The 25,810-nt window shown below is 40.7% G+C and overlaps 1 protein-coding gene across 4 annotated transcripts in view; it reads left to right on the top strand.

The window, feature by feature from the left end:
* The window catches only part of LOC118209578 (transcription regulator protein BACH2-like), a 75,474-nt gene that overhangs the window by 25,825 nt on the left and 23,839 nt on the right, over positions 1–25,810 (top strand). For 2 of the 4 annotated variants that reach the window (XM_035385032.1, XM_035385047.1), the window contains exon 2: positions 25,110–25,364. In XM_035385032.1, coding sequence (XP_035240923.1) covers positions 25,122–25,364 — 243 coding nt within the window. In that variant the 5' untranslated portion in view covers positions 25,110–25,121. Of the gene's footprint in view, positions 1–875; positions 1,085–21,343; positions 21,399–25,109; positions 25,365–25,810 lie in introns of those variants that run through there. The other 2 variants (XM_035385023.1, XM_035385038.1) reach the window with 2 other exon arrangements.

Genomic DNA, 25,810 nt, shown 5'->3' with positions numbered 1-25,810 from the left:
TTGTCACAGTCTGCCCCAAGCATCTGGTTGAACACATGCCACAGAATGATCCAGAACTTCTTCTCCCAGTGTGCGCTACCTGATGCTGCCCCTCTTGCCCTGTGTAACTGATTTGAAAATGAGGTGCTTTGACAGTCTTTCCACAGTTCAGCAGCATTCACGCCTGGCCAAGGGTGTTGATAACAGTGGAAATGAATATGGCAGTTCAAGTAGCAATCTGCTTACCTCTACTGCGAACAATTTCAAAGAAGAATTATTTTAATCTTCTCAACATTGGTGGGCTTGGCAGACTGTCCCGTAATGGGAGCTGCATTGATCACATAATCCGCCCCTCAATTTTATTTAAAGCAACTTGCTGTAAGCCAGTCCTGTTAAGTGCTGTCCTCAAAGGAACAGTGGCCACTGAGATCCAAACCAGCAACCTCCTTCATGGTTATATGTCTAGCCCTCTAGCCACTACATCCTATGGCCTCTCAATGATGTAACCATAAGGAAGAAGAAGGAAAGGATGATGGCTGGTAAAGCCACCATGTCTGTTCGACCCAAATAACTTGTGCAGCTGAATCCCTCTAGAATATTTGATTTCAACAGAAGTACATTAGATCAAGAATGAGGTTTGGCCCTGTAGGTGAAAATTTTTAATTTGACATATATAGTACATCAAAGTATTTGGTCAGTGACACTTTTTTTTTTTGTTCGTTTTGGCTCTATACTCCAGCACATTGGATTTGAAATGAAACAATGAATATGAGGTTGCATTTAAATTTACGTTCAACTCCAATGTTCCATGTAGGAATTACAGCCCATTTTATACATTGTCCCCCATTTTAGGGGGCTAATGGTCTGAAAGTTCTTTCCTTTGCTATGCATTTCAGCGTTTCCTCCAGGCCTTTTGGAGACGCAAGGTGAACTGGAGAATAAAGTTAGCCTCGCCTCGCTCCTTGCCAGCTGTGCACTGCTTGTTTGCCATTCTCAAACAAAACAAAGGGAAATTATTCAGACTCGGCGTGTTCTGATGAACAATGTAAGACTCTGCACACAGTCTGCAGAGGGCTTCGCACTCTTTTCCACAGAACTAACAACGGTAAGTAAGAATGACAAGGCTGAATGAGATTCTGGCGCATCCAAGTTAGAGGGCCATTGTACTTTTTTGTGCCTTACGTCATGACAGTGCTTTCCAAGAGACGCTGTTTTTCGAAGTTGAGCTTTTCCATACATGGCTTAAATTCAGACCAAATAACCAGCTGGCAGGTCTGTGGTCAAAGTTAAATTTACAATATATTCCATATTGTGGTCCCATAAAAAGGAAACGGCCACCAACACTGCACAGCAGCCTGAAAAGTTGCATTAACTACTTTGGTGAAAAAGTTTGCAAATTTGCCTCAGAAGAAATGTCTGAATCTCTCAAGTGTTTTTCAGGCAAGTTATTACTAAAGCAGAACAACAGACTGTGGTCAGACTCTATGAAACATAGACAATATGCATAAAAATTAGGCTCATTTGACCCACGAACCAAGGAAAAATCTTAACTCTCAACTTCACTTTTAACAAAGAAACAGTCTGAAACTCTTACCATAAGATTAATAAGCATCTACTTGATGTGACTGCTGTGTAGATTTTCCTTGTTGCTTGCAGAAGATGTATTTAAATAAAATGCAAGGTAACTGGATTTGAGGTTGTTGCAAACATGATTGAACTGTTTTTTTGAGAACCTCTTTTGAGAGCTGGCAGTTGTAAGCAGGACTCAAGTGGGAAGCCAGTGGTTCTATATGTGGACGGCATTTTGGCGGGCAAGGTGTCGCCTGACCAGTGAGATCTGTATCACCTGGCGTTCGCTCCTGGAGGTCTGACTGGCAACTGCCTGCGTTGCGCGGTTATATTTGGAGTTTGAATCACTCCGCATGTAGGCTTCATGCAGTCAAGTGGTGGTGGTGGGATGATCACGGCCAAGCCATCCAATCACATTGCAACACAAATCAGCCTATTAGGGGACTGGTTGCATGCTCATTTTACACTCAGCGTAAAATCTCTCTGCATTTATGGTAATTAATTAACCTTACAGTGGAACTTTATTTAGTCTGGTTCTTACAGCACTTGAATTTATTCATTCAGATTTTGTTTATTTGTTCTGAGGTTGCATTGCACGTTTAATGTACAACTATACTGTGACACTAGTTAACCTGCTTGCTTCATTACTGTATATCAGTCTATTTCTGACATGCATAATAATTTACCTTGATTGAAAGACACTAAATGCCATTTTACAAGTATTGTATTGATTTTCAATTATTAATCCCCAGTTCCGCATACCACTGTATATTTTTCCATTACCATTAATTTAAAAATATGGGGAAAAAACCTACAGTTAGGTTAAATTTGGGCTTTATTCAGACAAAGAAAAAATGGTCTGTGCAAGGTGGTTTTGGTAGGGGGTGTATCCAGGGCACTCAATACCTTGGAGAAAAGCCATCTGGAGAAACTGCAAACGGATAACCAGGCCATCCATTATGACCCCACTACAACATCCTCAGGAGCCTTAGATCCATTACCATTCCAGGGGTGTGTGTGTGTGTGTGTGTGTGTGTGTGTGTGTGTGTGTGTGTTGGGCTATGGCGGGGGGTGGGGGGTAGGCATTTTATTTAGAGAGGCTTTGATGCAGTATACCATCTGGCAGCTATCTATGTGCAGCACCAAACACTTGTTCCTTCATCTGTAACGCCGATTCAATTCTTGCACATAATGAAATACGCCTAAAAACGTGTGACCTTTCTTAAATAAAAGGAGAGGAATATTATGTGGGTGTGCATATTACGCACATGAATTATATTTTTCCCTTTTGAGAGGTTTGTTGAATGCTTCTGAGACCACGTACTGTATCTCACACACTACAGGCATTTGTCATTAAATGCTTTCAGAAATTCGTAAACACACACTTGTGTCATTGTTACTGCACTGCCTTGTTACTGCTGTGCAGTTAACAGAAAGATTTTTGTTGTTTTCATTTGGCAGGGTGAGCATATTTGCAGGCCAAAAATGTTATGAAAAGAATGTTAAGAATTAGTGAAACCAAGCTAAAAGAGTGGAAACTTAAGATACATGTGTGTGTATGTACATGTTTGTGTGTGCTTGCAATGTGCAGATATGCTTGTGCTTGTTCGTATGTGCCTGAGGAAACAAATGTATGTACATTTAAATACACAATACAAATCATTAGGAGGACCGAGCTTCAAATCATTGAAATGGCTGGAGTGTGTACTTACCAACAACACCCTTGTCTCCCTTGCGCTGTTTAAAAAAAAAAACTGTCTGGAGCTGTGGTTCCCATGTGGGTTTGATTGTCTCAATCCTCCCCACCCTTCTGCCTCCCAAAACCTCATGTCTTTTGGAAGGAGATTTTTTTTGCCGTGATATTGGGCCGCCTGTGGCTAGAGTCTGATGCTGTAATGGAACAAGAGAAGGCTTGCCTCAGTCCCATTGGCAGGGGGTGAAGGGGTTTCAGTACATGTTCTCTGTGGTTCGCTGAATGGCTGCTTCGCTTTAAGTTTTAAACAATGTGATAATTTATATAATGTCCTTAAAAAGGGAGATGCCTGACACACAATATATGTAAAAAATGGCATCAAGTGCACAAGGTGGAAAGGGGAAAATCAGCCATTTTCAAAATGGAAAAACATGGCGGCCCGTTCATAAACTTTCACTTATTCCACCTAAACAGTATGCTAAAATATGTTTCTAAAAACATTTGAGGTGGGAAATATGCCTTGTAATTGCTGAATCTTCATATTTGATCTGCAAAGCTGCACAAATTAATTTGCATAGAGAATACTTTATGCAAACGAGATGGACACTCCTTCTCCACCCACCCCAGGAAGCATTTTTTTAAATTGTGTAGTAGGTGGAGCCAGGCTGAAACAGTGAGCATAATTACGCTTTAAAGAGGTTTATGACTGTAACTTCAGAAATTGCAGGTTCAAATCCATTGCACTGTTGAGAAAGGTGCTTGAAAAGGTACCTGAATTGTAAACATCTATGAATGGCTTATGTGACAAAAAAGGATACAATAAAAAGTTTGGTAATCGCCCTGGATAAGGCCATCTGCTATGCAGAAGAGTAATGGAAAACATCCATAGCTGATTTGCCTGCAGAACAAAGTGTTTTGCCTTGAACTGCTTGTTTTAGATACCGAAGCAAAGTAATAATTTTGGTCTCTTAAATAAACAAAAAACATTAAACATACCCTGCAGTTAGAGTTGGCATCAGGGTTGCTAGACGTAAGCGGTTATTTCCCAAATGCAGGCTATTTTCAAAAGATTCAAGATAACCATCGGATTAAAAATGAATTAAATTTTAGTCGAAGATGGAGGAGATGCTGGCAAGGGAAATTGGGCAAGAGATTCCTAAGCATCTGGTCACACATCTGGGCGTTAAGACTCCCAGTTTCGCTAATTCATTGACTGAGTGGAACAAAAAAAAGGCTTAATTGCCTCTTGTTCTGCCTTGGTCTCTGGCAGACCGTGGAGAATCTAGCACAGTCTGTACAAAGAGTATTATTACACTCGCAGAAGACTGGTAATGAATGATATTAATAAGACGCCACCCCCAGCAGCTGATGCAATTTGCGCAGCCTGTATGAATTGCACTTGTGTGTCAGGAGCCAGACTTCATGCTGCTGAGCTCATGCGGTGCATAATTCAACTTGCCAGGTGCAGATTAAGGCATTAATAGACGAAACATTGTGAATGGACATCTTAATATAGGGCCCTCGAGCGCGCGTTGCCATGTGGTTTTAGCTCCCAGAACATTTGGCTATAATTTAATAAGCCTTTTGCGTCTGAATTACAAAAGGCTGAAATGCTGTACATATCCATGGCCTTGCATATGATATGTATGAATGCATATTATTTATTGAGCTACTGTACCAGCCCATGTATGCATAATAAACATCGATTTTGCCACACAATATTGTGCTTGTTTTTTTTTTTTGTTTTTTGTTTTGATATATATCTTAATGCATTTTGAATGCAGAAAGAAGTAACCATGGGCAACCGATTGCATTGTAGCGTAAGCTATCGTGGACTTTGGGGGTGGTGGAAGCAATTGTGGACCATGGGTGGGGGGGTGGTATGGGTGGGGAAGGTGTTTGTCTGTTATCAGTGCCCGAGCAACCGGCTCAAGAACAATAGCATTGAAAAAGTGCACAATTGAAGTGTTTTTCAAAAAAAGCTAAAACATTTAAAATCTGAATCATATGGCATCTGTGGTTGTGGCCCTAAACAACCACATAGACCGTTTATGCCTGCATAAATATGCCGACTGTTTGCACGGTTACTGTGTGCGCAGATTCACTGACATTTAAAGAATCAGGGTGCTCATCCTATCAGATATTAAGCCTACTATATCAATCCCTGCATATCATTTTGTTGTTCAGTATTCAGTGATCAATGATTGCAATGTTTATTTAAAAAAATGCACATTACTATTAAGCCAAGTTAATTAATTACTGTAATACACTCATTGTGTACTTTTCAACAATAATGATTGTTTAGGGATGTTTTGATGGCACATCACTATGGGGCATAATACTTGCAACATAACAAGCTCTATATGTTAATTACATTTTACATTCCTGCCATATAGCACCTATCCAGATTAACTTACAGTGAAAACACAAATGAAGATACGGGTTCAAGTGCTATAATTCCCTTGAGAGGGAAAGCATTGTAAAAGTCCCTACTGAACAGTAGGTTGTAAAAACAAGAACAAAGCTACGCTAATGAATGTTAAGCTCTGAAAGCAGACAAAGCTATGCTTTCTTGTCAGATGCTAGGACTTGGTAAATGCTACAGAGGGGCTAAAGGAGAACCCAAAATACAGTCTGAGAAGGTGGATCTTCAGTCTGCGTTGGAAGATGGTCAGTGTGTCTGCTGTTGTGACCAATGTGGGAAGCTCAGTCTGCCACTGACGGGCCAGAACAGACAACAGATGTGGCCGGGAAGTGCAGGCTTGGAGAGGGGGAGGAAGCCAGATGTTCCAGGGTTACGGAACAGAGTGGTCTGGATGGTGTGCGGAGTCTGATGACCTTTTGAAAGAATGAAGGGGCTGTCTCCTTGGTAGCCCAGTTGGCCGAAACCAATATTTTTAGCACTGAGTTTGTCATCTATCAAGTTTTTCTCGATTATTTGTGCTGGAAGAAGCTGTCACAGTGTCGCTCAGGGTGAGAGAGGTCATTTAGGGCAGAAAACATGGCAGGGATCTACAGAATCTCAGTTTTTGAAACATGGCAGTGATTTGCAGTATGTCTGTCTTGGTCAGAAGAGCTAGCCATGTGGTGATCCATGCAAAGACCTGTAGGTCAGATGGTAGAAAGTGAAGAAAGGGTTCAGTATCGTTGGCATTGCAGTGATAAGCTCACAAGCTGTGAGCAGCAATGATGGGTCCAAAGGATCTGTTGTAGAGAGAAAAGAGGAGTTTTGACTGTGGGTTAAATCTGTCCTCCTTAGCGCCGGTATGATTTTGATTTACTGTAGCAATCCCAAGGAATTATTTCTACTTAATAATATATGTAGGCCTAAATTTACATGCCATACATTTAATTTTTAGAAATTTTAGTTTGCCTTTGATATTATTCATGAGTGTTTCTGGCAAATTAACCGAAATTAGAAAATATTTTTTTGGCTACTGTGTTTTTTTCTATGTCTGTTAAGCATATGAATTTAGTATCCTCTCCTGTGTGCAGCAGCTAAAAATAGCATCGTACAGGAGTAGTTTTTTAATGTTGCTTATAGCATATGCAAACAGACGTGAATTATTCTAATCCATTCCCCCGAATGTTTTTTACAGTGTAATTTATGGTTTCCTGGAGTCTGACTTCGGTCAGAGAGAAAGGGTGAAAAAACCTAAGAAAGATGTAGCGTTATTTTGAGACTAGATTAGTGTGAGGCTGCCCGAAGGCTGTTTGGGTTTTAGTCGCTCTGCGCGGGCAAAGCGAGCCAGCGGCGTGGAGTAAAACGCTTTCGATGCCGGAGCGTGCCGCCGGGGAGCGCGCATCAATCACGTTTTCCAGGAACGGAGACCGCTCTGAAAGGAAGTCGACCGCAATACGTCCAACCTGTCATTTAAAGCGAGGCCGCCCTTTGTGCTGCAAATAGCACTGCTCCGTCTTCTCTGTGTGCTGCTTTGCTAGTCTTCTGCTCTGTCTGTAAGCAATTTCCTGTGCGCGTGGCTCTTTAATATCATCTACCGTGAATTTTTTTGAGCATTTTAGCACATTTGACTTTTTATACATCCATTGGGGATGAAACGATATCTTTAATTGTTTTTTTCTTTTTATCGAGTAAGAAATGCCAATAGCTTGTGTGTAAAAAGTTTGACATTTAAATGTTTTTCTCCTGGTATCAGCAAAGGCCAGCTGAGGAATTGGATTTAGCCATCCTCGGACTAATGCTTCCGATAGGGAAGTTAGTTTGAATATGAAACTTCTTTCTGTTGATTTAAATGCAAATGTACTTATGTGTCCAGACAGGAGAATCGTATATGGAGTTGGCCGGTTGATTATGTGTCTCCTGCACTCTCTGTTCACAGAAGCACCAGCTATATCCATAGTGTTTCAGTATGTGAGACTGTTACTTCTGTGGGCAGGTGTAATATTAAGAAGACAACGTCATAATGCAAAAGATACATTTTTTCATTTGGGTTTCACACTTTTTCATATATTGGCTGTCATCACCTCTTGCACATAGCAGTGTAACTATGGAACGACATTAGTATTTTTCCTAGATTTTATTCAGATTGAGAAGGGACTGGGCAACACCCACACGCATTTGTGAGCATGGTCTTCCCCCTTGAAGTGTGCCAGTGTTTACCCTAATCTGTTTGGCTGTAACTTGTTTTCTCATTTGTATCTGTCCTGTTTGTAGTTGTGTAATGATGACATGCAGTTAGCCCTCATTAAAAGATCATCTGTAATTCAATCTCCCTGCAATGGGTGGGTGGTATCACAGGCTGGCTTAGCCCAACATTAAATATGTTATGTCCGGCTGCTGCATCTTTTCACACGGTAGTCAACGGGTGGAGCTCAAAGTCTGAGGGAAACAGTTTGAGCAAACAGCCTGGGTGTCTGCCTGATCAGTAGAGAGTCTCTGATGAGCATTAAGATTGACCAAATCCCTCTTTCCCTGGGTGATGCGATGGTAATTATGCATTGAATTTTGGGGCTGCCACCGTATTTGTCACTTGGATAGTTCAGTTTTGACACTAGGGCTCATTCACAATGTGGAACAATGCCTTAACAGGATAAGCTACCCAGCATTCCCTGTATGGTATGAATCTTGAGTGTAGGATAGGGGTTGTTCCTAACAGAATGCTGGGCGTCTGCATTAGTTTTGGAACTCACATACTTCTAGTACCACACTCAGAGCATTTGCCTGTGAAACATGTATTAACACCCGACGGTGCATCTGCCTCCTCCCACACACAAACCACATTAACACACATCATAATCTTTATCCTGTTAAGCCCTAGCAATGGCAGCATATCAACTTCACATTATAGGCAAAATGAAACGATTTTCAAAAATACCTGTTCAATTTTGATCCATATTTCTTCTGTTGTAGCATGGACTGGTATAGATTTTCCGAATAGAGGAATTTGGTTGTAAAAGAACACGACGTTATGTCACGAGGAATAATTGTGCTTGTATTAATAGGGATATTTGCTGAGCGTAGGGCTGAATTCTTGTTCATGCCACAGGAATGAATGAGGTCTGTGGTGTGTAATTACACTAATGAATAGAGGCTTGCTCTGCATTCTGTTGAACTACTGAGTCATTGAAAGTCTCAGACAATGATTAATACTTTCCAAGACTCGGTATTTGGGGATGCAATGACTGACTACTGCAGTTTTGTTCAAATGCTGCAGTGTCTTTTCTTGTTGTTGGTTTACAGTAAGCCAATAATTCAGTTGGTTGCATATTTGCGATTCATTGATATCAGTTGTATACGGACAAGGAAATTGCATCCGAGGAACAATAATTTTGGGGCATTAGTGGATGTTGTTACTTTGTCACAGCCAACCAGAAACTGGACTTCCATACTAACAGAATCTTAGCACTCAACGTTGTTTACATTTTTGTGTATGTGGGGGGTATGTATGAGGTGTGTGTGGACTGGTTTCTTTCTGTATAATCATCCACTTGTGTTTTGTAGTCATTGTCCTAGTTTTTTTATACAGTATGTTTGGTTGGAGTATTTTAATCTAGGAAAATCAACAGTTTCAGGGATATTTGTTGATTTTTCAGACCAGTGATTGGCCCTTCTTTATGACTGAGATGAAAACCCATTTTCACCTGCAATGTGGTATTGTGAATGCAAGGAGTGTGTGTGTGTGTTTGTGTGTGTGTGTGTGGGGGGGGGTTCCTACTGAGGGAAAATGAAAAAGCAGATTCAGTCTGTTAGCAGTCTGTGATGATGCGTCTCTTGGGGATTGTATTACAGTGTAGCAGAATATATTTATTTGCTAAATTATTTATCAGCTTAGCAGACAAGCCCAGCTTTCATTCCACGTATTATCCATTTATACTGCTGGAAATTTCACTGATGCAGTTAAAGAGAAGTACTGTTCTCCAGGGCAAAGGTAGCAGCTCCTTGCCTGCAATTCAAACTCCAGTTCTCAAAATTCCGAGCTACATAATCACTCCCCTATCTGTGTTCAAAAGCCCTTTTCCTGTTGTCTGCAATTCAAATCGATTGTTCGAATCACTTACATCCTATACTGTCTTAACTATATTTACAGTGTACTTTCTGTATTTATGCAGTGGACCATAGATATAAGTATAACGCCAATCTATAGCCAATATGTCTTCTTTAGAGACCACATACCCAAAGCAGAGTGATGACCTTTGTGAGGTGGATTTTAAATTGGTGTAGTGTAATAATTGGGGAACTGGGCTTGGAACTAGAAGAAAAATATCCTGTTTAGTTAAATATCAAGACTACTGTCTATACATTTGACAGATAATCTTGATTTAAGCCTAATCCATCTCAAGAATGTGGCTACACCCATATTGGTATACCTCATTAATAATGCACACATTTTTTTGAGGGGAGTGCAGGCTGAAGAGGGTTTAAAATAGGAAGAGAAACCTCTGTTAATTACACAGCTGTCATCATTGGACACGCCTGCGCTTATTCGACACAGCATAAATATCAGCAAAGATGACAAAGCAATTGCACACAACTGGTTTATCAGTTTAAGGTCAGAGAACTTTGTGGTTGGTTTCGCATGTGTAAGAGTTTTGTGTGAATCACTGACGTCCTTAGATACCCTAGTACTTTTCAACTGCTGGTTAAATACAGCTCACAAAACCATTATATAATAATCTAAAGGCCAGCGCTGGACACCTCTTCCAGCTATCACTGAGGTTGTTTGGCCATAAAGACATGAAGTTAGTGTTTTTAGAGTGTAGGTATGGGTTTTCTTTCGGTCTCAGATCTACGTAGTAGGAAGTCATGACTCATGCGGGCTACATTCAGAGAAGCCTGAAAACAACCTGGCACGCCACTCCACACCCTTAAACCTTAATAGATTTTATTTTCACTGATTTGCCTTTTTTTTTGTTCTTTGAAAGTGGCAGTCATTCTGTGAAATTTGTATAGAAGCCTCTTGAAGTGTATAGAGTGGATGCACCGATTGTTTGTGAAGGGCTTTTTTTTCACGTACATTCCAGACAGTTGCCAATTCAGTGATTTAATCGCTTCATGTAAGACCATTTAGAGCACCCAAGTGAAATCTGGCTTAATAGGTATTAGTTTCTACTCTACAAGGTCATGCTTCTTTAACAAATTCAGAAATTTTGAAAATATGCCGCCTTTTATAACATAAGTGAACTCAGGTCATTTCAGACTATTGTTGCTCTGAAGAGCTGCCATCTGTGATTACAGAAGCAACCTAACAGATGCCTGACTTGTGTTTCTGACAGGAAGTAGAGTGAAAGTTCATATTTTTTTCTCCTTTGTTGCAGCCTCCGAAGGATGAAATAACCTAGCTTCCACAGCAGATGCAGCAGTATTATGCTCTACATCATTACCAATTGTTGCATTTTCAAACTGAGCCAGATTACTTGTAAACCAGAAAATAATAATCATACCAGTGTATATAGTCATTTCTGCCAAGATTTACTGCATTGCTTAGCATTTGCTTTGTCCAGTGGTGTGTGGATTGTGTGCACACTGAGAGATGTTCCAGAAATGATTGTGGTAAACCCTTTTGTCCAGTTTAATAGTTTATTTATCATTTATCACATTCATTTATAACTAAAGTGAATGTAGCTTAATGTAGATTGTCCAGGGAAGGCCAACATGACTCAAACAATGTATGTATTAATCAACGGTTGACCAAATAAACTGCATTATTTTTTGCTTACCAGATGCACTTAACCAGGCCAGCTCATATGACATGCCTGTTACGCATTATTTGGATGGCAGGTATGCCATCTGCCAAGTTATGGCTTGGCAGGCCATGCCCCATACCTATACAGCACTGAGAGTTTTGCACTTTTCAGGGTTTCCTACATAAATAACCACAATGACCACAGACTGTCAGCCATTAAGAACATGAACTTCTACACCTTATGACCTCATGTAAACACACAGAATTCAGATACGACTTCACACAGCCACACAATAAAGCCCCAAACTTGGGTTATTTAGCATTTTCTCCTTTTTCCTGCTGATTTCATCATCACAAATGCTCCAGCCCCAAAATCAATAATTCTCCCCTTAGGGCATTTAGCTTCATCTGCCAATAACAACACTTGATCAAAGTAGTCTGATGAAAATAGCCATGCAGGATATGCTATTTCAGCCAATAGAACACGTTTTTAAAACTTTGTGGTCACCATCGTTGTTTTGTGTGGAAGATAACTTGCTTCCTAACTAATAATTGACAAAAAAACTATTGCTTTATCCTTTTCGAAAACTCATTTTTATTTTTGGTATGCATTCTCTGTCATTTCACATGCGAACCTCAACATAATGTTGTTGCAAGACAAGGTATGAATATCATTTATATTTTCAAAGCAATTCGCAGTTCCATTGTGCTGGAGTACAGAGACAAAACAACAAAAATTGTGTCATGGACCAAATACTTACGAACTGCAGTAAACTGATAATGCACAGTGCGCCATATTCATAGAACATCAATGTATAGCTTTCTATTTGTATCTATGCATCTGCATATATGAACTGGACCATTGATACAATTAGAACAGCAATCTTATCATTGTCTATGTCAATGCTATCTTTTATCAGAACCGCATACCCAATGCAGAATGATACCTCTTTGTGAAGTGAAATTTAAAGTGGTGTACTGTAATAATTTAGGAACTGCGGTTGCAGGTTTGATTCCCAAGTAGGGTGCATTTGTTATATGCTTGAGCGTGGTATTTAACATGATTTGCTTCAGTAAAATATCAGCTGTATAAATGGATACAATGTAAAAATGTAGCCCTAAGCTTTGTAAGTTACTCTCAATGAGAGGTTCTTATATGTGCCTAAAATGTGAATGTTAATTTCAAAAAGTTAACTGGTCAACTTATGTTTTGTAATGGATTGCATTGCACATGTGCATTGACGTTTTTCCATCTTTTTTTCTGCAGTCTCCAGGCCCCATACTCCCTCTTTTTTTGATTCCACTTGTCTTTGACTAACTTTATGCGCTATGACAATGAATTCATATATTTCTCTTTCACCCCAACCCCATGGAATTTATACTAAATCTCAGGTTTCACATATGTGCAAAGGGTTGATTGGTGGATAGGGCTCACTCACAAATGACAATTTTTTTCACTCACTAACCATAACAGATGATACGTCTTCATATATGTAGACAGCAGCCTCTAATTTCAGCCCAGCAGATGATTCACATAAAGGAGATTTTTTAAAAACACATTTGTCATCAAATTCTTGCCTCCATGTTTCATGCGTCGACCTCTCTGACCGACTGTAAGTTCTCTCCCACACGGTATTCCATTTCAGTATTCCAGAGTACATATGTGTTCACTTTGGCTTTTGAACTGGTGGCCCCCTTCCCCTTAAAAACCATGATGACAGCAGAGTTCAATGCTTATTCCATGTGTTTTTCAGTTTTTTGAATCAATCTCTTTTTGGAGCACGAAACGTACACATTCCTTGAAAGAATGTACACAGTCGTAAAAAGAATGTACACATTCCTCCAGAAAAAGAAGAAAATATGTTGGATGTAAATATGAGAGCTTATTTTCCAGCACCCATGGGAACACTGTGATTTCAAAGGCCCTATGGAAAACTGCCCGCCACATTCAAAGGAAAGAACAAAAAGTGTCTCTACTGCAGTGATGCCTTGTTTAGCAGGTGCCACTTAGCTTAGTTATTGCACCATAATGTGTACTGTTGATATTCTATGAGCTGGATATGGAACCATATCATTGTCCCATCTGGTCTTTGAACCTGAAACCTTCTGGGCACAGATTATATTCCCTGATCAGATCTACATAGTAGTTCCCTGGATCCCTTATACCAACCTTCTGTCCAATGAAATGCATTGATGCTACCGCTCAGGTTAAGAGGTCCGGATATTTGCCTGCTTCAGTTCACTTAACTTTATTGTTGCCTGCTGATTGGTTATTCAGTGTGTGCTTCCCTTGCCTTTCCTTATATGGTCTTAGAATAGATGGAGTGAGTGTTCCCCTGTTGTGTTGACCTGCAGTATTAGATTAAGAGCAACTGCAGTAAGAGTCCTTTGTGCCAGTGAAGTAAGAATTTCAAGGCTTGTGGGACTGGCCTCTGACCTATAAGTTGTTGTTTTTTATCCTTATGAATGCAGTCTGTTACCCATAGTTCTAAGTTTATGCTCTGTATGATGAATTTCATTATAGCCAAGCGTTGAGTTTCATCTATTTGTTATCTGGGCTGGATGTCAGCAAGGGATAGGCCACTGTTAGGCCTCTGCATCAGACATGTTGTGGCAGTTACCATCCATTAATTTTCTTTCATTGTCACGTCCCTTGTGGTAAATCATTATAACTGTCACTGTCTGTCAGCGGCCCTAAAAAAAGCTGATTTTTAAATGGCATGTTTGTCCAACCAAACACACTTCCTGAGTTTATTTTCTTATAAAACAATCTTTGGTGTCTTTCAATGGACTTTTTCTTCAGGCTTAATCAATCCCAGATTGGAAATGAACTGAATCTTAAGGTCTTTCAAATTAAACTATAAAAAAACGTGCAACTCCTTAGCCGACAAGCTCATTGTGTGAGGATGCAAAATATGTTCTTTGGCTGCAACTGTAACCAGTTCACAGCAGTTCACTTTTCTTTTGGCTCAGCATGTTTGTGGTCATTGTCCGTTAGCTCGTACGGTTTCAGTCAGCACTGGACTCCACCACTGTGTGTTTAAATCCGCCGTTCAACCACAACACCACCCCCTTCCTCATACACACACTTGTGATGACTAAGAGCTGTTTTATACTTCTGCAGAGTACACGTGAAAATGAGCAACCGCTGCCTGTATACGCCTTGACGGGTGATGTGACGTGGTATAACGGTCACGGTTAAACAGTAAGTATTCAGCAGTTTGATTAGAGGCTAGCCGAAGACGTTTGATGATACCGGCATACTTTATCAGTAAATAAATATTTAAAAAATACTTTATACTTTACATAAATCTGATTACTCGGCCGTCGCAACCTGTGCAGCATGTTGCAAGAGTATAAATGCCCTGCCCGTTTGCGAGGAAATCATACAAACTAGGCAGACTGTGAAGAAGTATAAAATGGCCTTGAGGCAGATGCCGAAGGTGGGTGTGCCTCTGCATCGCCTTTTCCTCCGGTACATACAGTACAGTACTTCCCCTTTGTTTGTCAACCTGCCATTTGTTCCGTGTTCATATTTGGCATCCTGGTCTTAATTTGCTTGCGTATCACATTTTATGTTCGATTGGGAGTGGTCCAACATTCAAACCGTCTCACATTTAATGGTGAACAATATAGTAAACCTGGGCATGAGTCCATGTTTTAATATGACTCACATTTACACTACAAAAGTGAAATGGAGCTTGCTGATAATCTATTGGTGGGTGTCTGGGGATTTTTGAAATTTTTGAAACCCAATTTTGAAATTAGAGGAAGCAACTGGGACTCTAGCCCTTGTGTTGACATCTAACTGTAGTGTACAGGATGAGCGCTTTTGCCATGTCATACATTCAGCGTGGATGTTTACTGAGGCATTTGAAATAAGGTGTCATGCTTATGGGTGTAATAGTAGCCCCTTCCTCCTGGAATCTGAAGAATTTTGGATTTCCCAACCTGCTACAACACATTGCTGTTACCCTTGTCTGTGTTGTGCACAGAAATCTGCTTTGAATCCCACTTTGCATCTTCATTTGGAAGTGATATAATAAACAACAAAGCACTATTAGGAAGAGCAGTCATCTGTTTGTGCGACAGCTACGAAGAAGAAAAATACCCGGCTCATTTAAACATCGAGAGCACTGTTCATTTAATGACATATAATCTCAATTTCAGCCTAATCCATCTCAAGAATGTGGTTAAACCTGTGTAATTATCCTCATTAATAATACACACATTTTTTTGAAGGGAATGCGTGGTGATGAGGATTTAAAATGGAAAGACAAACCTCGGTTAATTACACAGCTGTCATAATTGGACATGCCTGCCCTTATTTGACACAGCATAAAGATCAGCAATGGGTGGCCTGATGACACAGCAAAGACACACCTCTGGTTTATCAGTTTAGAGTCAGAGAACTTTGTGGTTGGTTTCGCACTTGTCAGAGGTTTGTGTGAATCACAAGCCTTTAGACGCCCCAGTAGTCTTCAACTGCCAGTTAACTACAGCTCACAAAACCATTATGTGTCTAGTAATCCAAAAGCCAGGACTGGACAACCTTCATTAATGAGGTTGTTAGGGCACAAAGACATGAAGTTGGTGTTTTCAGAGGGTAGAGTCTTCGCCTGTAGGCATATTGGTTTTCTTTATTTCTCAGATCTGCATTGTAGGAAGTCCTGACTCATGTGGGCTACACTCAGGGGAGCATGAAAATAACCTGGCATGCCATTACAGGTTACATGAGTTAGATGAAAAAAAACTTTTTCCACCAGATTTAAAAAAAAAAATAGAATTCCTCTTGGTTTGTTGTTCTTTGCCTCTGTGAAAGAAAGTACTGTAGGCAGCAGGCGTTCTGTGAAATTTTATTTCCACGCCTTTGAAGTGGAGTATCGAGTGGATTCACTGATTGTCTGTGAAGGTGTTCATTTTTGTTGTGTGTACATTTCAGACAGTGTTGCCAGTTGAGTGATTTCATCGCTACACATAAGACCATTTAGAGCAATCAAGTAAAATATTATAAACATGATTTTAACTAGCACTCCAGGCAGCCATGCTTCTTTAACAAATTCCACTATTTCCAAATATACGTCTGGATTATTGTTTCTGTGAAGAGCTGGCAGCTGTGGTTACAGAAGCAGACTAGCAGATGCCTGACGTGTGTTTCTGACAGGAAGTTGAGTAGAGTCCTCCTTTGTTGTCTTCTCCACGCGGTGAAATAACCCAGCTTCAGCAGCAGATGCAACACTTCTATAAACTCATTACCAAATTTAGCATTTTAAAACAGCCAAATGACTTGTAAACCAGAAAATAATTATCATAAATGACAACATCTCATGCAAGCATTGGTATTACAGCTGGATGTTAAATTGTGAAATTGAAGTTAAGTTCTTTTCTCAAGGGCATAGCAGCAGTAGGCCACATGGGAGTCAAACCCATAACCCTCTGGCTGCCTGCCCAGTTCCCTAACCCTGGTGTTCCTAGATTTTTTAATCTCATGGCCACCTCAAATGGTTTAGGACCACCATCTCAACTAAGCTATTCACAGTTAACACCTTTGTCCAGGCTGCAATGCATTGCCTGTTTAACACGTACTGGAGGCATGTTTAAAATGTATCGCATACTCTGGATCTACAGTATATGAGGCCTTTACTGTATGCAGATACCTGATTGTTTTGAGGTTTGATTATGTGGGTCCCTGGTTTTACAAGAGCCTCGTTCTGATGTGTTTGGTGCTTCCCTCTGGTCAGTGCTGTATGTCAAGTGGATTATATTTCATGATCCTTAATGGAAACCAGATCAACATTCAATATAATTCCAATACATTTTTTCCCTGGCTTACAAAGTGAAGCAACTTGTTTTTATTTTATAATTTGTACATTTTGTTGTTTTTATCAAGGTCCACTAAACTGATATAAAGATATTCTGTGAAAGAAAAAAAAAATATTTTGTTAATTTTTGAACAAATATTTGTAGAGCTTACATTGCTGCAGCTTCTCTATGCAGTGTTAGTACAGTTGCAAATTGTTAGTAACATGCTGGCGCAAGTTTTCATATTTCTGAAAAAGAAGCGCTGCACTTTTATTTCAACTGTCAAAGCACCTTTTTAATTACGGTTCATGAAGGCTGTGAATGCATTAACAGAACACCGTGCTGCCACTGTGAGCAATGGTTAGCAGGATAAATTATGTCCTTCTGAAGTAGGTGTGTTACATTTCACAAGGCTCACTGAAAATCTTAAGCCCATGGAAATGAAAGTTATTGTGAAGACAAGGGATTTGCATTGGGAGAAAGGCTGCAATAAAGGATTTGGAATAAAGGATACCCTTGTTAAACTGTACTAAAACAGTCCCTTGGCTGTTGAGATGATACAGTTGAGAAAACAGGAAGTACTGTTTTACAGAAATAAATGGAAATGTGTGCATCTATGATACTGTCCACTTATACCCCCCCCACACCCCCACACACACACACAAAATGAATACATGCATGAATGAATGAATGAAGTAGCTCTTATGGTGTTTGTATGGATGATGTGGAAAATAAGCTATGACATTTTAAAAATTTTATTGTCTCAAAAGGTGATCAGAATCTATGTGAAATAGACATACTAATGGGTCCCTATGATTGAATTGAATATTGAATATAATTTATCACATGTCAGAGATGTAATGGAGCCAAGCAATTAAACAAAGAAAAATACATTTCAATTAAGTGTTTCCATTTTCAGACATGTGTCCTCTCCCTCTGCCTCCCACTGCAGTGAAAGCCGCTGGCTTTCTCCAGCTCGTTTCCTTGAGTGGCAACATCTGCAAATTCACACACTAGCTGTGTGTAATGAATGCTTAATTATTCAATTTAAAGTGGCATTGTGGTTCAAAAATGTAATTTGGTTTTCTTCATTCTCTATACGCATTCCTGTCTGTTCATCCATTACCCAGTACCTTTTTTTTTTTTTTTTACCACATCGAACTTTCTCTGCTGGCTGCAATTATGGCCACTTGCGTTCTGGTTGCTGTGAGTGAGAGGCTGGCAGTGGACTCTGGGTGTGTCTGTGCATGTGTGTGTGTGTAGAACATGAGAGCAGAACGTGAGGTGATATTTTGACGATAGCCTGGGGTAGAAGTCTCATGTATCAGTGTCAATGAAAGAGAGAAAGGTGTAAACCACACCACTATAGCAGGTACCAAGGGAATTTCTCTCTCTCTCTCTCCCTCTCTCCCTCTCCCTCTCCCTCTCTCTCTCTCTCTCTCCCTCTCTCTCTGCCTCTGTCTCTCTGAAGCACTCTTCTCAATTTCGCTGTTCAATTTCAAGTCCCCTTATTGGTGTCACTGAACACTGAGTTAAGGTCAAATCCATTTCAGTTCATTCCTTTTTAGGGAAATTAATTATAATTAATTTAAATGTAGAAACACTTAATTGTAGTAACTGAAAAATCCTTATGGAACATTATGGGCCTGTGTCAATTTTTTTTTTTTCTAATCAGATTGCAATTCCTTTTGTGAAAAGACTGAATTCCCTCATATCACATATGTGCAGACATGATCATCATGATCACGTTCAACATCACATTATGCAGTTATTTAGGATCAGGCCACCGTAAGATGCTCTTACAGATTTCTGTTTGAGTTTATATCTCCACCCCTGGGGTTAAAGTTGAGTATGAGCCAGATATAGGTGTTTATTCACTGCTGCCATCTTCCTAGCTCTTGTTTGTATTGCGAGTCTTGGCACTCCTTGTTCTTACACCCAGGTGCTTGAAGAAAAACATTGACTGATACAGGAAAAAGAACGCCTTGCATATTGGATCTCCTGCCAATCTCACCAACTTTAACATTTCAGTAAAAATGTTTTTAAGCATTTCACATAGGAATTTTTTATCTCTGGTCTGCAGACACGTCCAGGGGAATTTTCATGTCCAGCAACATGTCTGATGCCCTCAAAGCACACAGTATTGCAGTTAAATACAAGTGATAATGGTACATATTGAATTAACAGTTTTTATCTTTGAATGTATTTTGCCTGAAAGCTCCACCGGTAAAAATATAATTCTTTATCACATACATAAATCATATGCAATGATGGAAATTTATGAAACAGTCCTGCAAACAGAGGGCTTTGTGCATACAAGTAATGAGATCAATATTCCATTAAAAAAACGAATGAGAATCGCTCCATCGCTATTCTATCAGATGGAAAGAAGAAGAGTCATTAACAGGTAACATTCATTATGAGAACGTGGCAACATCACTGTTTAAAATTAAGATGAGATGCATTTGATTTGCCTGATTTTGTCTGCAAGGCAGTGTTCACAATGGAAAAGCGTGCAACTTGAAATCAGGTTGCTAATCTGTTGTTGCAGCCATGCGTCGTTTCTTTGTTCATGTGCCCCTTTCAGGGAATGTTTTGAGTTGGACATATAGTCACAAATGGTCTAAAGATCCTTACGAGCCTAATTTGTAGTCCTGATGTGTCTGACCAAACACTTTTGCTTCGTATTTTGTTTCCTTGTTCCCTAGATGCCTCATTAAATAATACCTCATGGATAGTTAATTAGATAATTAGCCTTAGCACTTCAACCATAAGGGTTGCTTTCTGGGTTTGTGACACCGGGCTATAGGTAAACTGTAGTGGTAGACAGACATACTGCGAAGAGCTCTGGCTTAGGTATTAACCAAAGCTCATCCGGTCTTGCCTTAGGCCACCACTTCATAAGGCCAAAGGTTACCAAACACGACTTAGTCCCGATTTGCTTTCTAAATGAAACAGATTACCCCGGTAGATTTTTAGGGATTATTTTAATTTCTTGCGGAATTTGAGTCACATCTGTGCTTTTTAGTTCCATCATAATTACCTCACAAACGTGAGAATGTATGACCTCATGACCGGCACAAAGAGCCATTGTTAAAGCTGCATTGTGATGTCACTGTAGTGTCTTCTGCTCCAGATTCTCAGCCAGAAAGCCTCCTGCATGACTCGAGGAGAGTAAACAAAGAGTACAGCTGCCCTGAAGCCTGAAATTATTTGAGATTTTCACGCCCACCACTCAGAACATACTTCCTGTTCCTTCAAAGGGCCCTCTAAGACTACCGGGATAGAAGAAAAAAAACACTAATTAAATTCGCTTGCGGAAAAAGAATAAAGACATAATTAGGTCAGTTGGAAGGCCCATGAAGAGATACGATGCGCTCCACCTTGGGATGAATCAGTCTGCTTACAAAAGGCGATGAAACATTATTGTCATTATCATTTTTTAATTAGTGCACGTTCGCGGCCCAGAGGAATGCAGAGTTGCCTTTTCCGTGGCCTGTGATGTATTATTTACGGGTCGCGCTGCACGGTTTTGGCTGAAAGCTGGGATTCCTTGCGGACACGGGCACCGATTCAACACAGGAAATGCCAAGCGCACGCCTCTTCCGTGAATCGGAGCTTCTCGCGAGCCCAGCTGTTCTCGCCGGTGAGGCGGAGAGTTAAGTGATCACCGGGGCCGCGTGCATTTTCGCGAGTTCCGTTCAAAGGTCACGTCAACACGGCATAAAAATATTCACCCCTACCTCGAATTCATTAATCCGGAAAGCCTCGGAATTGGGCCTAGCAAAGCTGGCTCCCATCCCAGAACCTTGGGAAATCTGATACTCAGATACTCCTCTTCACTAACAGGACGTCCACCTGTCCTACAATGACCCAATGCACTCTTTAAAAAAAAAACAAGAAGTTAAACTGAACAAAGCGAGAAGCGCCCTTCAGACAGGGCACCCGAGGCTGTTCTGTGAAAAACAAGCCGTGATTAATGTTTCATCGCTATCTTACACCTATCATCATATCATTTGACATGGGTATATATAGACGTTGGTGTATATCGAATCCCAGATGTATAAATGTGCGTAGTGTGCAACTAAATAGTTTCCATGTGTTTTTTTTTCTTCTTCTTCTTGTGGATGACCCAAATTTCCCTTGCTGGCAGCCCACTGCATCTGTTCATAGACACCTAATCGGTTATCAAATGGTGAGGTTTTATCTGGGTATGTATTAGATTTATTTTCCTACTGTAATTTTATAATTATTTTGGTATTTGGAATTCATGCACTACCAATCTAACAGTCATATGTATTAATTCAGAGAACTTGTGACTTCATTCTCTAACTCTGAAGTGTTAGAATTAACAGTATTTAATTTACTGAGGAATATCGGACGTTGATGTTACCCTCTCCTTGGTGAACTGTGTCCGAGTCTAGGGTACCTTCACATAAATGAAAGATGGAAGTACACAGGATAGTTTTTCTGTGCATAGCTCTTTGTCCTGCAGTTTTATAAGCAGATAAAATATATAGAAAATATATTAGTTCTTTTCTGTTTTTTCTTTTTTACATCCTGAAAAGGAAACCCATTCCTCTGGAGTTTTCGATTTGTGCAATTTCATAACACAAACACTGTCTATAGGTGTAGATGACTTCCGTAATGCAGAGCACACGATATGACCTTATGCCCGCAATATCCGTCCTTGTGGGGGAGAATTCCTGAGGGCGACGCGGTCAAACGGTCAAATCTCTTGACCTGAGTAGTGCAGGGAGTATTTGTTTGCAAACTGTATAATAATTCACTCAGAGCTTTAATCAGGCACACATGCAATGCTAGTCCTTACACAACCTGTGAATTTAAATGCACGGGTACGTAATTGGCCTGCTCCCACCAGAACGAGTGTGGTTCAGTCAGCCAGGGTTTCTTTGGATACTGCTACGCTAGTTTCTCTACATAGCATGCCAGGTACCTGCGGCCACTAGTTTTGGCAGGGAGAGATATACCTCCTTGCCAATAGGTGCTAGGTCTCTCCTGCTGTGCTGCCTGGACTGTAGGGTGTGTATTAAATGGGAGTGCACATGATGCGGGTGCGACATGATGCGATGAAGAGGCACAAATGGCTATACCAAATCTGGTTGAAAAAGAGTGAAAAGGAAAATCTGGGGTTCTCTCTCTCTCTCTCTCTCTCTCTCTATATATATATATATATATATATATATATATATACTGTACATATATTACACTGATGATGCTTTTCCAGCTTTTCATTTAGATCAGTTCTTTGTGAGTTATATTGCTTATACCTCTTGAAGCAAAATTTATTTTCTGCAGTTTTACAAAGATCTAAGCATTTGGCTTTGGGTGCAACCCCCCAAATTGCAACGACAGCCATTTCTCAGCCTTTCTAATTGAAGGGCTTTTGGTTGGAATCCATCTCTTCCATGAGGTCTCTATAAGCAGATTACGCTTCATACCATGTGACACAGAGCATGAAGCATGCCTGCATGAAGGCTATATGCACCACAGGGGTGTATCGTCACGGTGTCCTAGGAGGCGGGGCTAGAAGCATGTTGCCAGAGGAATGACATTATCACAGGAAAGTCAACAGGCTGATATGGATGTCTGTATGGACTCATTGCTGGTGGGTGGGTGTAAGAGTCTGTGAGCCCCCTCATAACAGGACGCTGCCTCGCATGTGACTCGCTTTGAGACCAAGCCCAGCTGAATTCTGAGGAAGAGGATGGCACAGGAATGTGGCAAAGCAGCCTCCATGTTGCTCTGTTACATCACATATCAAAGCTGAGAATATGGCAACTGTTGACTTTGAAATTAAAATTCCAGACATTGTCACCCAGGGTTTCCTCCCTGTCTGTGTTTATATTTGTGTTTGTTTGTCAGTTTTTTTTAAGTACAGATTTTCCCTCTCAGATAATATCTATTGAACCACATCCTTTGTGTTTATTCGGTGTTTTAGTCTGTGCTTTCAGTGACTCTGTGGTTTTTTCTAAAACCTTCAGCTTGAGATGTGAGTTTTTATATGGATACTCTAAAGAAAGCTCTCTAAATACAGAAGCCATGTCACATTTGACTCCCGTGTATCTTGGATCAGTATCAGATTCTTCTTTCTTTTTTACACACGTAATGGATGTGAGAAGGAACCGGGTGAGCTGATTGTCTGAGAACCTTTGCGGAATACATTATGCTGTATTACTGTTTATTGGCCCCTGTGGCCCCTCCCTTTCAGGCACTGGGGCATATTCATCGTTATCAGGGTCCCACAGATCCGAGAACAGCTGTGTGTGAACGTGCCCTGAGGACCCCCACAGGCCTGTGCTGTGGCGGGTAGTCGACAGAGGGGGGTGTCTGTCGGTAAGCCTTCGGATTCGTGTAGGAGTGCTGTTCGCAAAGCCTGTTAGCTGTGTCGGTTGCCAAAGGCTGAAACACCCCCTAACACAGCATCTCGCGTAATGTCTGAGAAAATCAAATGGGAAAATGTGAGAAAAAGTGAAACAATGGCAACGGGTTATTGGTACACACCATGCTGAGAATTGTTCCTTACACACCCTCAGACAAATGCCACATAGACAAGATATGTGAGATATGTGTGAGGTGAGTATATGTGAGTCAGACTTATGATTACGGTATTGCTGTTCTGCTCTTTAAATTCACTTTGAGACGAAGGACATGATTTTAAAAAATCCTTCTTGTTTTATTATAAGTGCTGTATTTGCACAGAAGAAGTACCTGCCAAGAGAGAGGCCATACTGCTAGTGTTCTGTTCTCCTATTTTGAAACATCGATGGCTTTCTAATGCATGTAAATATGCTATTCTGAACCTTAGCATCTTAGCCCAGGGGTTGTCACTGCTTATTTTCCTATAAAATAATGGTTGTTGCCCTGATTCACTATCGGCTGCAAGATTTACCTCACACTAGACATCATGCATAAAGCGACTTGAATTGAATGGAACTCGTCATTAGATGGATGGCCTGAAACAGAAACTAGAAACTTTGCCAAAACGGGATGAAAGTGATACAGTGCGACCGAATGCATCGATCTTGAACTGTGATTTATCGCTGGAATGAATTGCTGCCAGTTCTGGGGTGGGGGCCGTGGCACTTTTGTCAAAATGAAATAGCTGAAGCTTTCAGCTGCCTTCATGAGGCTTAGCCCGCATTTAAATATGATTTGCGCTTTTGGGTGCGTGTGCGCAGTCATGCGTGTCCGGGCGTGTGGTGTGTGTTTGCATGCGGTTCGTTCTGAGTGTGTGTGTATTCCTGCATGTTGTGCCATGCCACATTTGAAGAGAGGTGACTCTATAATATTTTTAATGAGGCTGCTCAGCCCATCTAGAATAATCATTTTTCTTGCTGAGGGTGTGTGCAGCACTGTGTCAGTCTTGGTCTTGAGCTTCTATTGCATGTCTTGTCAACCTGCCCATCTGTCCATCTTCTGATGAAGACTGTAGGTTCACCTTGTCAGATTTCACTTTGGCTCCCCTTACCTGCTTTAGCTAACCTCACTTTTTCTCTTTCTTTGTTTTTCTTTTTAGACAATGTCAGTTATGGCTGTAGTAAGATCTGTCTAGTGATACTTTTTTCAGTTGCAATACAAATTGTTAGGTTAGGTTAAAATGACACTTAATGATTATAAATGGACCTCTGTGCCTTCTTGATGATACCACCTTTTTGTATTCCTGAGAGGAACACTGATCTTCTCCACTACTGAATGTCACTGTGGATAAGAACATCTGCTCAGTGATTATAATGTACACAAATATAATTGTAATGTGACCTGTTCCATTCATTGACAATAAAGCTAACAAGAGAAGAGAAGAGATTTTTATTGTGGTCCAACATCATCAGAGGGGATCAATGATGATGTCATGGCCACTCAAACCAATCCCCTCTCCTTGTTCTGCCTCATATCTGTAGGTTGTGAACGGGATGTCCTTTGATGAGAAGCCTGGAGCCCCCATGTACGTGTATGAGTCGACGGTCCACTGCGCCAACATCCTCCTGTGGCTCAACGACCAGCGGAGGCGGGACATCCTGTGTGATGTCACCGTCCGTGTGGAGGGCAAGGAGTTCCGGGGCCACCGGGCTGTTCTGGCCGCCTGCAGCGAGTACTTCCTGCAGGCGCTGGTGGGACAGCCAGATCGCGAACTCACCATCAGCTTGCCCGAGGAGGTATGTCCCATCCTTGTGTGCCCAACCTACCCAACCGCACCCTACACACCCATAGGTGGAAATAACAATCCTAATAAATGGCAGTTTGAGGCAGGTAGAGCGCTGAGTGGGCACAGCTTGTTGGTGGTTACTGATTAGTGCCTGCTTCTTAGGCAACCTTCCTCAAGCATAATATGAAATGGCTCAAACTACTCTCGCTATAGGGAGTGCTGTTTTCCACCTCTGACCATTGTTTGCAACTTACAAGTCTTAATTTAATTGAAATTAACATCAAAATACATCTGTATGGCGCACTGTATATCCCAGTTGTCTAAAAACTGGAGTATTACTTTACATTATTATACAGGGTGCTAATGTTTTTATCTTTATGTTTACTGTATATCAGTACCTTCCACTGTGGTCCAATGTATTAATACTGATCAACACATCAACACCTTTAGTTTTAA

This window comes from Anguilla anguilla, chromosome 1, assembly GCF_013347855.1.
Source record: "Anguilla anguilla isolate fAngAng1 chromosome 1, fAngAng1.pri, whole genome shotgun sequence".
Lineage (NCBI taxonomy): Eukaryota > Metazoa > Chordata > Actinopteri > Anguilliformes > Anguillidae > Anguilla > Anguilla anguilla.
This window is presented reverse-complemented; position numbering and strand designations above follow the sequence as displayed.